The sequence below is a fragment of the Helianthus annuus genome, chromosome 3 (assembly GCF_002127325.2).
Source record: "Helianthus annuus cultivar XRQ/B chromosome 3, HanXRQr2.0-SUNRISE, whole genome shotgun sequence".
NCBI classification, from domain to species: domain Eukaryota; kingdom Viridiplantae; phylum Streptophyta; class Magnoliopsida; order Asterales; family Asteraceae; genus Helianthus; species Helianthus annuus.
The window spans coordinates 113,551,724-113,563,599 of NC_035435.2; the positions used below are offsets into that span (position 1 = coordinate 113,551,724).

The following is an 11,876-nucleotide window of genomic DNA, read 5'->3' on the forward strand; positions in this document are numbered from 1 at the left end:
CGTGCTTTTTATCTATTTGGCTGTATATTTTTTTTTTTAAAAAAAATACTATCATCTTCAAACGAACTGGCCGAGGTTTTTGGGATGCGATACTCACTCGGTCCCTTCTTAAAACCGTTCATAATCACATCTGAATTGGATATTCTGTTCCGTTGATGACTCCGCTGCCATACCTCCGTTCGCTGCCATTGGGCCGTCGTTGTAATTCTCTGATCTCGATCAGCCACCACACCCCCACGTTCGATCGACCGCTACCGCTATCGTAGTTTCTTTCTCGTCTCTATGTGACGCAACCACCATCGTCGCCACTTGAGACCGATCCGACACACCGAGGTTCTGCAGTCTTTGGTTCAGTTCCGTGTGACCATCCGAGGTGCTAACGGTGTGGCTCCGGTTAACTCCGTTTGACTGATAAGGTACTAGATCGAACCCTCTCCGAGTCAAACTAGATATACTAAATTTTGGTTTGTTACGTTCTTCCGGCGACTAAAATAAAACTGAATTGTATGTTAGAATTGAACTGGGTTTATGTCTTGCTCGCTTTGCTTCGGTTCGAATGAAATCACATCATCTGGTAGTAGTTAATGTGGGTTTGCTTTAATGGTGATGGAATAAGAGTTTGATGAAATGTGTACCATGTAAACTGTATATTAATCTTTTGTTTCGATATTAACATTGATGATGATGGTTGAGGTTGTTTTCCAATTACTGTGGGTTGTTAGATTTAATTTTAAAATAAAAGTTTCTTGTAAATCTCATAAAGTTAATTCTGATGGGTTACAAATAAATTTCATGAATGATAACAAAAGGCTTTTGGTTACTAAATTTATTAGAAAATAGTTGAGAGTGACATGGTATTTAGGTAATGAGTTTAGTTTTCTACATCTTGTGTTAGCTACTGAACCCTTCAATTTTTTTTTTTATTTTTTTTTAAGTAGACATTCTATATGATAGAGAAGGGTTTAATTAATTGGGTTTAGGTTCTAGTCGCCGGAAAACTATAACGAATCAAGTAATGTTCACAAAGCTGACGTGAGTTATAATGGGACTATAGGTTTTCTTATTATCGTGGATGACTTGATTAATTGGTTTTGCTTTGCTTGCTAATAAGGTACGGATTCTGTTTTCTTTTCATCATAGTATTTTTTATTCAAATCCGTTACTTTTTAGTACGGATGTTTTTGTCAGTAGTTTCTGTTTCGCATTCTTATATGACTAGTGTGTATTGTAGCATGCAATAGACCTTATACCTTGTGCTCATTATTGCATGTTCCCTTTAGACTTATGTCAAAATACATTTTATTTCTGATACGGCTTTGTACTCTGTCACCCGAGCGCTTCTGACTTGTCGTTGGGGCGTCAACGACATGGCACTCATCGTGACGGTGCGTAACTAAAGTTCACGGCGTTTCTAGTTTGTGCTTGTGTAGCACATGGCCCCTAGAGGCGAATAGATCGATCTTAGCTCTGACTCCTGACTCCTGACTCCTGACTCCTGTTGAGATGGAATAATGTGTGTGCGCCTACACGCACCATCTCGGCGCATGGACTATGGCCATGCATGCCTCTGTTTTGGCTCGTGGGTGCTTCTATATTACGTGACTTGTTTTGTTGTTATATGTTGTCACGTATGTCTTGTCTCTGTTATGATATGTTTATATGCATCTGGTTATGTTCAGTATTCGTTATCTGTTCAGTATAAGTTTTGGGATTCAAGTTATATAAGTATCTGTTTCAGTGCCAAATTCTAGACTTGTGTAACGTCAGTACCGTTCATGTTTCTGTTCGCATGTCTGCTTTCTTTTACTGTTGATTTCTCCGTTACTGGGCAACTTTTTGGCTCAGCCGTAGTTTCTTTCTTGTGTTTGTGTTATTTGTTTGACAGGTAATTTGGGAAGCGTGGGGAATAAGTGAAGAGTGTCGTGAAGATAAAGATTTATTTTTATTTCGGTAATGTAATGAAAATGTAATTAGGATCTTTTGTTTTCAACGTTATGGATTAGTTTTAGTTTTGATATCTGTATGAGTGACACGTCAGCCTGTCCAGGTTGGGGTGTTACACATACAGTCCACCCCAGACTTGATCCTCTCCAACACCCACATATAGTTTTCTACCTTCTCTGCAGAAATTAACGCATGAGTAACTGAAAATGACTGGTTTGTCGATGTCATACCTACGACCTGCACAAACGGAAGATTGTACAAGTTTGTTTTGTTGGTGGCGTCAATCATGAGCACATGCGGGAACGCACACCACATAGTAAATGAAAGTGGGTGGACAAAGAAGATATCTTCAACTGCATTCGTGGTCTCATTTTCGCGCATGTAATAGGTGAAATCTTTTTCGACGAAAAGGTTTTCGAGTTGTTGCATTGGAGATTCTCCGACCCTCTTTCCGGCATTGATCTTCTGAACAACATTGTGTACATCTTTCGGAATAATCTTTTTATCCGGGTTCTTTTTCGTCAACGTACGCTAGATGCAACAGTTTTGAATATCATGCTCTGCCAGCTGCTCAATCTGTCTTTTATCCTCCGAAGAAAGCCTTCTTGCATACGCGTGACCCTCCAAGTTTTCAATAGGAGTGTGGTTGTGCCTCGCGTCCTTCACCTCTATCTTCCAAACACTTCCCTTTGCTTCCGTAAACACTATCAACTCAAACTGGCAACCTGTTTTCTTGCTACATGTTTTCCTCACTGTAGCTACACTCTTGTACTCCCCACCAAGACTGCATTGAAACCGAATCTTGAAATTACTTCCTTTTTTATTTGACCTTTTAATCACAATGACGTAGCCATTGTCCTTTCCCGTCTTTTGTAGATAATCCACCAACTCATCACATGACGAAAATTTTTGGTTTGTATCAAAAGAAAATGTAATTGGGTAAGAGCCTTCCTCATCCTGCTCACTACCCTCTCCCTGGTCGGGAGTCTTGTTGTACATAGCTCCGCTCACCAGCGTAACCGTGGTCGGCATAGTCTTGCTGTACATAGCTCCGCTCACCACCGTAACCGTGGTCAGGATAGTCTTGTTGTACATAGCTCTTCTCACCATCGTAATCGTGGTCAGGATAGTTTGGCTGACCGTACAGATATTCAGCTGAGGATACAGTTCACCTCCGTATCCGTAATCCGAATAGTCGTGTTGTGCGTACGAGTCTTCCACAGGGACATTCAAGTCCAGTTGCACCGTATTTTCACGATAACGAATATCAGAAACAACCTCCTCCATCGTGTTGGAAGGGATCAGTATATTGTACGAGGCAGAAATATTGGTTCCCTCGTAAGAATCTGAAACAACGGACTACTCGGAGTATTTACCAAAAAGGTATCGCTAAACCACGACATTGTCGTCACTGAAAAAATGCTCTACTCAACAGAATTTTCACAGTTCAAAACAAAAAACCCAACAGAACCTCAACCTCAATTTTTTTAAAATAGATGAAATTTTTTTTGAGGATATGAGACAGAACGCATGGCCTGCCTCTTAAATGCATGAAATGGAACATCGTACAGAATATATCATCGCATCAAGTCTCATCACCGTTTGTCTACAGAAAGAACCTTAAACGCCCCGCTTTGGCCAAAACGGGGCGCTTCAAGGTACAGAACAGGGACATCGTACACCATCACATCACCTTTTGTCTGGAAAGCAGGCCTAAACGCCCCTTTGGCCAAAGCGGGGCGCTTTGGGGGGTGTGGAAATAAGATTTGGGGTATGTGAATATCAAAGTCCTTAAAAATAAAGAGCCAGCCCAAAGCGGGGCGCTTTGATGCGAGGTCATCAGATTAGTTATTGTCTGTTGACTTTACCCCAAAGCATCCCGCTTTGGCTAAAGCGAGGCATTTTGTGATTTATGAATAGACCAATGAGGTGTGTGAATAGACGGATCCTTTGATTAATGCATTTGATTTTTCATTTATTGCATAACGACTTCTGTACGTAATGCCAAAACCCCTCTTAAATTAAAGTCTTGTAGTCTTGACAAATGAGATGAAAAATATCAGAAATATTAAGGAAGCTATGTGCCCATGTCTGATATGTTCTGAAAAGTCTACCAAGTACGTGGCCAAGACTCTATACATACGGAACATGGTCATATTTGTGAACGTTGTGTAAATATGTTCACATACTTCTTAATAATAAAATAAAGCAACTGTGAACGTTGTGTAAATATGTTCACATACTTCTTAATAATAAAATAAAGCAACTTAAAATTTAGTCATAGGAGTTTAAAATATAAAAAAAATCAAGTTATATAGATAAGTTCTGCCAAGTAAGATTCAAAATTTATAATATATCAATTTGCAACATGTTAGTGCAATGTGGTGTTGTAAGTGTGGCTTTAGTTGTAGTTTATGCTATTTTTAGTTGTATCCTTTCTTTGATTGTTTGTACATATTTGTAGTGTTAGACATTATGTGAGTTGTATAAATTAATATATGATTGTCATTGTAAATTAAAAATGGTAATTATGTGAGATGCTAGAAAAATTATACAACAGAACATGAACTTTCTAATAATTTGCGTGTTATTTTCTATAGTTTTATAAATTATAAGACTTAATACCGTAATCAATACTATATAATGAACCTAATCGATTTCAACTAAATTTCCCGCGTGTAATAAACCAGTTTACGCTACCGTAATGAACTCAATACCGTAATGAACCTATTCGATTTCAATTGAATTTCCCGCATGTAATAAACCAGTTTCCACCACCGTAACGAACTGAATCAATTTCAACCGAATTTTCCACGCGTAATAAAACGAGTATCCGCCGCAGCGCGCGAAAGTATACCACTAGTTTAAGTTATTTATATTATTATTAAGAGAGGTGAACAGCTGGTCCACCCGGTATAAATTGAGAACTAATTAATTTGACTTAAACTCAAATTCACTCCTAAAACCATGTGTCACATGAATAATGCCATACACTTAGGCGTTTTATGTCATGTGATAGTACAATCAGCAATGTGGCATTATGGGCGTTTTTCATAAATGAGTGGAGTGGGAATGTGAGTATTGTGGGGCATTATGTTAAAAGGGGTGTAATAGAATTAAATAAAAAAAACTATTAAAAAATCTTATTGGACAAAAAACCATCAAATACCAGTGATTGGCCAACACACAATGAACACGGCGTGGAAAAAAGAACGCCAAAACTAAAATTTTTGAAAAAAACGCCCATGGGGGGCGGGTTTATTTTTTTTTTTTTGGAAAAAAACGCCCAAAAACCCTCCACCACGGGTGGTCTAATAGTATAAATTGACATTATAATGGTGTAGATAGCATGTCAGCGTCACGAAACCAAAGAACTCTCAAATTTTATACGGTCCAGGAAAGTGGAAGAGCACGCACGCTAAGGAGATGTTTGCGTTTCTGAAAATTGAAGTAAATAGAGTTGTTTAAAATATTAAAAGAGATGATTGAAGGTTTTGAAAAGCATCAAACACTATTGGTAAGTATTTTTCATCACCTTTTTGTATACAATTAGTATTAATCACTCGCGTTGCAATAGGGGTTTGTGCTAAGTAGCACCAATGCTACACTATTGTTAGTGATCAACAACACCGTAAAACCTCGTAAAAATAAAGAAAATAAAAAGGAAAAAAACATCGAATGAAAAGAAAACGTAAAATCTTTGAAACACGCATGCTCGTTGCGGCGTGTTAATACGAATAAATTAGACTTAAACATAAAAGAGAGAAAATAATAACTAAGTTGACATAGAACCCCGCAAGTTGCAATGAATCTGTCAAACATGGAAAAATAGACGCGTTGCTACCGGCCAGTTAGACGGGAAGAATAGACGAAAAAACGTTGAACCCCACACGCACGTTGCTACGTGTTTACTCGCAAATTTTAGAACGAAACACAAAATGAAAAATTTACAAAAGATGAAAAACATGGGGGGATCAAAGTTGAAAAATAAAAAAAAAGTGTTGGGGTTAAATTTCAAAAGATGAAAAGATTTGGGTTAAAAGTAAAAAAATAAAAGAATTGCGGAAAATAATAGAATTACGATAAACATTATCTACAAAAGTTGGCACCCGGTGACATTAAAAGAAAAGCTCTGAACCAAGACATGGAAGTTGCAAATGTTGTTATAGAGGCGTTTAAAAGAACTGCGGAAAATGAAGAGGAAGAAAGTATGTTGCGGCCAATTTGCAACGCTTTATACGGAAAAAAGGCATTTATTCGAGGACCGCGACACAAGCTGATGCCGTGACAATGGATGCAATTGATTGGTGGGGTACATATGCGTCGGAGACACCCGAATTGGCGGAGGTGGCAAAAAAGTGCTCTCTCAACCGATTAGTAGTTTTTCGTTTTTCGGCGGAGAAAAACTGGAGTACATACTCCTACATCCATAATGTCAAGAGAAATCGTCTAAATTTCAATAGAACGGATAAACTAGTTTTTATTCACTCTAATATTAGCTTTCAGAGTCCTTTTTCAGAATCACATAAATCTGCCCCCTACAAAAAGTGGGATATGAACCCGGAAAGCATGTATATTGAAGGTTTATGTGCTCATTTGGAAAAAATGGTTTGGGAAAATCTTGCTAAAGAAAACATTGATAACGGGAAAGGAAAAAAGGCACGTCTAGATTAGGATTTTAATACTTTATGTTTATGTTTTCTATTGCTAATCTATAATATATTATAATGTATGAGGCAAGTGCATTTTAAAATACCCAAAAAATAAGAACGCTTCCCCCCCTATTTATAAAAAGACCCCTAAAATGAGGGTAGTTTGGTCTTTTAAACATTATTTATTTTTTAGCCCCTAAACTTATTACAGTTAAATCCATCCTGAAGCTTTTAACAAAATTATAGATAATTAGTTACAATTAACCCCTCCACAACAAACTTATATTTTTTTTACTTATTCTTGACATATCTTATAAACTATATTGTTTAAAAAAAATCCAAAGATAGCATGACGACCTACACATTTTTGTCGACGTTTCAATAGTTGTCTTGTTCAATATCGACGCACGGATTAAAAGATATAACTAGATAACGTTTTAATGTACAAGTGGTTAAAGAAGAAAATAACAACTAATAATCTTTTTCGTATAATCTATACTATATTATAATGCATGAGGGAGGAGTATTTTAAGATAACCAAAAAATAAGAACTTTTATTTTTTTTTAGTTTATATATACACCCTCTAAAATAAGGGTAAATTAGTCTTTTTAAACAATAGTTACATTTTAACCCTTTATCTTAATTACAGTTTAATCCCTTATTTTTAATATACAACGCATTAAACCTATCATGTTAAGAAAATACATAAATTACATTTGGCTCCATCTTTTGTAACTTTTAAATTTTGAAATAAGGTTACCAAATTTGAGCCGAAATCTATGCTTTCTCTCACCACTTCTATCGTTATATTAGAAGGATGGATTCTTAAAATTTTGCTTCTATCGTTAAACATTTATTTCTATATTTTAAGTTTTCTTATGTTTCTAATTTTATGTAACAATGCTACAAATGACTTATGATATAGATAGATCAATTGATGCCACTAACTCAAAAACCTAAGAAAACAATAAACATAATAAAAAATTGTAGAACATCAGTTGATAAACTAACAAAAATGTTTACCGCAATGCAAATTGTCACCTCGTCGCATCGCGCGGTCACCCTGCTAGTATGAATAATATGTTTTAATCATTTGGATTTATGAAATTAGTAATTTTGCTTTAATTTGTGTATACCGAACCGGACGTAATAGTACACGAAACCAAATCGTACCGGATCATACCGAAATGAACCTACCCCCTCCGAACCGAATTCGCACCCACTAGCGAATCGCGAACCCAAACCACGTACCCAAACCGGAGCGAACCGCGAATTAGGTGACTATGCATCAAACCAATTCCAAAATCAGTTTTATATTTAAGCTTAGTATAAATAATGAAACAACTTGTTTGTATTAGCGTGTTTGTAATACAAACGACATGCTCCTCGTAGATATATGATGATACCTGACTTACCCTAACTATCTAGATTGATTAAATTTTTGCATGACTCAAACGACGGTTATCGAAAGCACACCTTAACAGGTGTAGATACATCATCATAAAAGTAAAGTCCATAAAGTTGGTTACTAGTTAATAGGGTTTCCAAGCAGGGGCGCAAGATTTAAGGGGCGGAGAGGGGCGTCCGACCCCCTGAACTTTTCGGTCAGTAGTGTTATATCTGTACGTTTCGTATAGGATTTTGTAGGTATATACGTTTTCGACCCTCCGGTTTTATAAAAAAAATTAGGTATATGCGTTTTCGACCCCCCCCCCCCCCCCCCGGTTTTAATTTTTTTTAATTTATATAGCACAAATAAAATATTTAATTAGCCCAGATATTATAGCAGAAATCATTATGTTTGGTAGAATACCAGGATGTATATTATATAACCCAAATGAAATCATTATATAGTCCAACTTAAAAGCCCACCCTATCCAAAAAAAACACCACAAATTCCTCTACTTTAGGGACATCGACCAGAAGAACAGAAGCCACAAGCCAGAACTGCAGAAGGGAGGAAAAACGCAGGTTCCAGAACGGTTCGACTTCAGCTTCTTGTTCAAGAACAGAAGCCAAAACGCTGCTCGTTGTTGTGGTCTTGTACTCTTGTTCGACTTCTTCCATCTTCATAAGGTTAAAGGTATGTGTTTTTTATCTTTAAGTTTAATTTTGGGCTGCAATTTATGTGATTTAGGTTGAAATTAGGGGTGAAATGGTTTGAATTTTTGCCCTAAACTTGTTGAATCTTTCTGTAACTATGTCTAATTTTATTTGTTTAATCTTATTGTGATTTGATTTAGATAGAAATCAGAGTTTGAAATTTAGAGTGATTTGTTAACTTGTTTTGTTATTAATTATGTTATGGGGAAGAATAAAATGATAGCTTCTTTTTTAATGTTTAAGAACGTTTTTTTATTTGATATTAATGTTTGACCCGACCCGAATTGAATCACCAACGTCCGACCCGAACATACACCTCAAAACTACGTGATAGAAAATTCTTTTTAGGTCCGTTACCTTCCAACCCCCCAAACTTTTTTTCCAAACTTCGCCACTGTTTCCAAGTGTACAAATCCGGAATATAACAGTTATGTTTGTCAAAAGAAACTCCTAAACCAATTTTAATTACTTTTGCATTAGTGCTATTAGGATGACCACTCTTAGATTATATTTAAAAACATCAATGCCATCAAACAAACTTTCATCTCTCGTAATCATATGTTTAGAGAGTCAACCGCTCAACTATTATTACCCAAAGAATTTGATTAACTTGTAAAGGTAAGAATATAGAAGCTATATTCATTAAAGACACAAGAAGAATCACCCACTACTACAAAAATAGAGCTTAAGACGGGGTGATATAGGTTTTAAGACGGTGTTAGAAATACCGTCTCTTTTTAGACGGTGTTCAGTTTAACACCGACTTAAAATGTTTATGTCTTTACTGAACATCGGCTTAAAATGTTTGAACACCGGCTTATACTTGGCTTATACTTCATGTCTTATTAGACGGTGTTCAGAGTCTGAACACCGGCTTATACTTCATGTCTTATTAGACGGTGTTCAGAACACCGATACCAACTGTAACACCCACCCCGTAACCCGGGTGATTATGCACAATTGATACACTTACAGCGGAAACAAACTAAACTTTCATTAAAACTTATAATAGTCTGAGTACACACTTTATTTATTTACAATCTTTTGGCAACTAAGAACTCCTTGATCTTCTAAAACTCCACAACTGTCAAGTATTTCCTATAGCTTTCCTCATGACTCACCTGAGATAAGTATACTCAAAACGACGTCAGATATATACTAGTGAGCTCATACTATACAATTTTTATAAAGACAGACCACAGTTTACATTATATGCATACACAATATGGGCATGTGATCACATTATAGTCAGGTTGGGCCTCATTGAACCTTATAGGTCACATTTGACTTGTTACAAACCACCGTACAAGAGACATACTGGTCCTCCAGCTGTGTCCCCCTACGGCCGTCACATAGGTATAAGTGTGTGTCGCTGGACCTTATAAGCACGAAGTGCCTGTGGGTACAACACCTTATTACCCTTCCTAGAGTGACACACCTCATTAAGCATAATAGGATCCCATATACCCCTACTGACACATGCATACTGCAGCATTCTCATTATTACCAGTTATGGACAAGTATACTATCACAGTTTAAAAGACAAGTATGATGACTCACCTGATTAGTAATTGCTTAACAACCGCTAGTTCGACTGGGTTATGTCTCAAGGTCCTGACACAATTACATAATCCTAGGTTAGGTAATGGTACACCTAACTAGTCATTATCATGGTTGGATATTGGTTAACCCTACCTTGTTTAAGCATGGGTGATCAGTCCATGCCTAACTAGGCTAGGCTACCCAATACCCGCCCCTGACAATAACCCTAGTACCTAAAAATAATACTAACACTACTACTACTAATATATTATTACTAATAATAAAACCAATATTAACAACTAAAAATAAATAATAAATAACTAAACATAAACTTAAACGAGAGTATACCTCGAAACTATCTACGACACGTTGATGTAGAGTTTCCCTACTCCTGCCCCTACTCGTGCTCCAAAAACGACTACTAACAACACCCAACGGGGTATCGTATACTCGGGATTCTCAATACTAGAGCGTTCCCGTTAAAATTTTGGTGTATCTAAAATCCTACAATTTAACTCCTATATATATGTGAAGCAAGCAAGCACCTCAATGGCTTTCTGGGCGTGGGACAATTGACGTGCTAGCTAGCTAGCTTGACGTGCTAGCTAGCTTAGTTATATTAATTCAGCTGATTCACTCATTTTTCTTGTATAACTTTTAAAATATAACGTTTTATAAAACGACGAATATGTCATTAGAACGAGCATATTTTTATCTACGTTTTAACCTAAGTTTCATTAAAAACGGAGTAAGGTAAAAAAATAATATATATAATTATTAATATTAACGGTCTCCTAATTTAGCCAAGGTTTGTCAAGATACTTCACCTTTCACACAATCATCTTACTCGTTTAACAATATATGAAATATAAATTACATATTTCACACGTTTATAACCAGCACATTAAGGTTCGGGGTATTACATCCTTCCCTCCTTACAAAAATTTCGTCCTCGAAATTTGTCATTACTTAAAAAGACGAGGGTACTTATCTTTCATTATGTTTTCTAGTTCCCATGTAAAGTTGGGTCCATGACGTGCGTTCCACTTGACTTTGACTAACGGGATTTCCTTCTTGCGTAACTTTTTAACCTTCCTATCTTCGATTTGTAGTGGTTCTTCAATGAAGTTGAGTTTGTCGTCAACCCGTACGTCTTCCAGGGGTATTTGTTGGGCTTCGTCCACTAGGCACTTCCTTAAATTTGATACATGAAAAGTATTATGTATTCCTGCCAGCTGTTCAGGAAGTTTTAGCCGATAAGCCACTGGTCCTACTTTGCTTGTTACTTCAAACGGCCCAATGTATCGGGGTTTCAACTTTCCCTTCTTTCCAAACCGAATCACTCCTTTCAGAGGTGATACCTTAAGCATTACTTTATCCCCTATTTGGAACTCTAGGGGTTTACGCCTCTGATCTGCATAACTCTTTTGTCGATCTTGAGCACTTTTCATCCTTTCTTTGATTTGCTGAATCTTTTCGGTGGTCTCCACAATGATTTCTGGTCTTGACAGTTGCCTTTTGTAACAACTGTCACGAAAATCGATAATTAGGATGATAATTAGCTATTAAGGAAACCCTAATTGAGAAACCCAAGTGATTCCGCATAAACCCTAAAATTTTCGTAACAATCAGAA

General features: G+C 36.7%; 1 protein-coding gene across 1 annotated transcript; it reads right to left on the reverse strand.

Moving 5' to 3' along the window:
- Positions 1–11,207: 11,207 nt before the first annotated feature.
- Positions 11,208–11,612, reverse strand: LOC110931797. Its single transcript, XM_022175173.1, has one exon. It carries the CDS (start codon positions 11,610–11,612, stop codon positions 11,208–11,210), a length of 405 nt encoding a protein of 134 aa, XP_022030865.1.
- Positions 11,613–11,876: the final 264 nt, after the last annotated feature.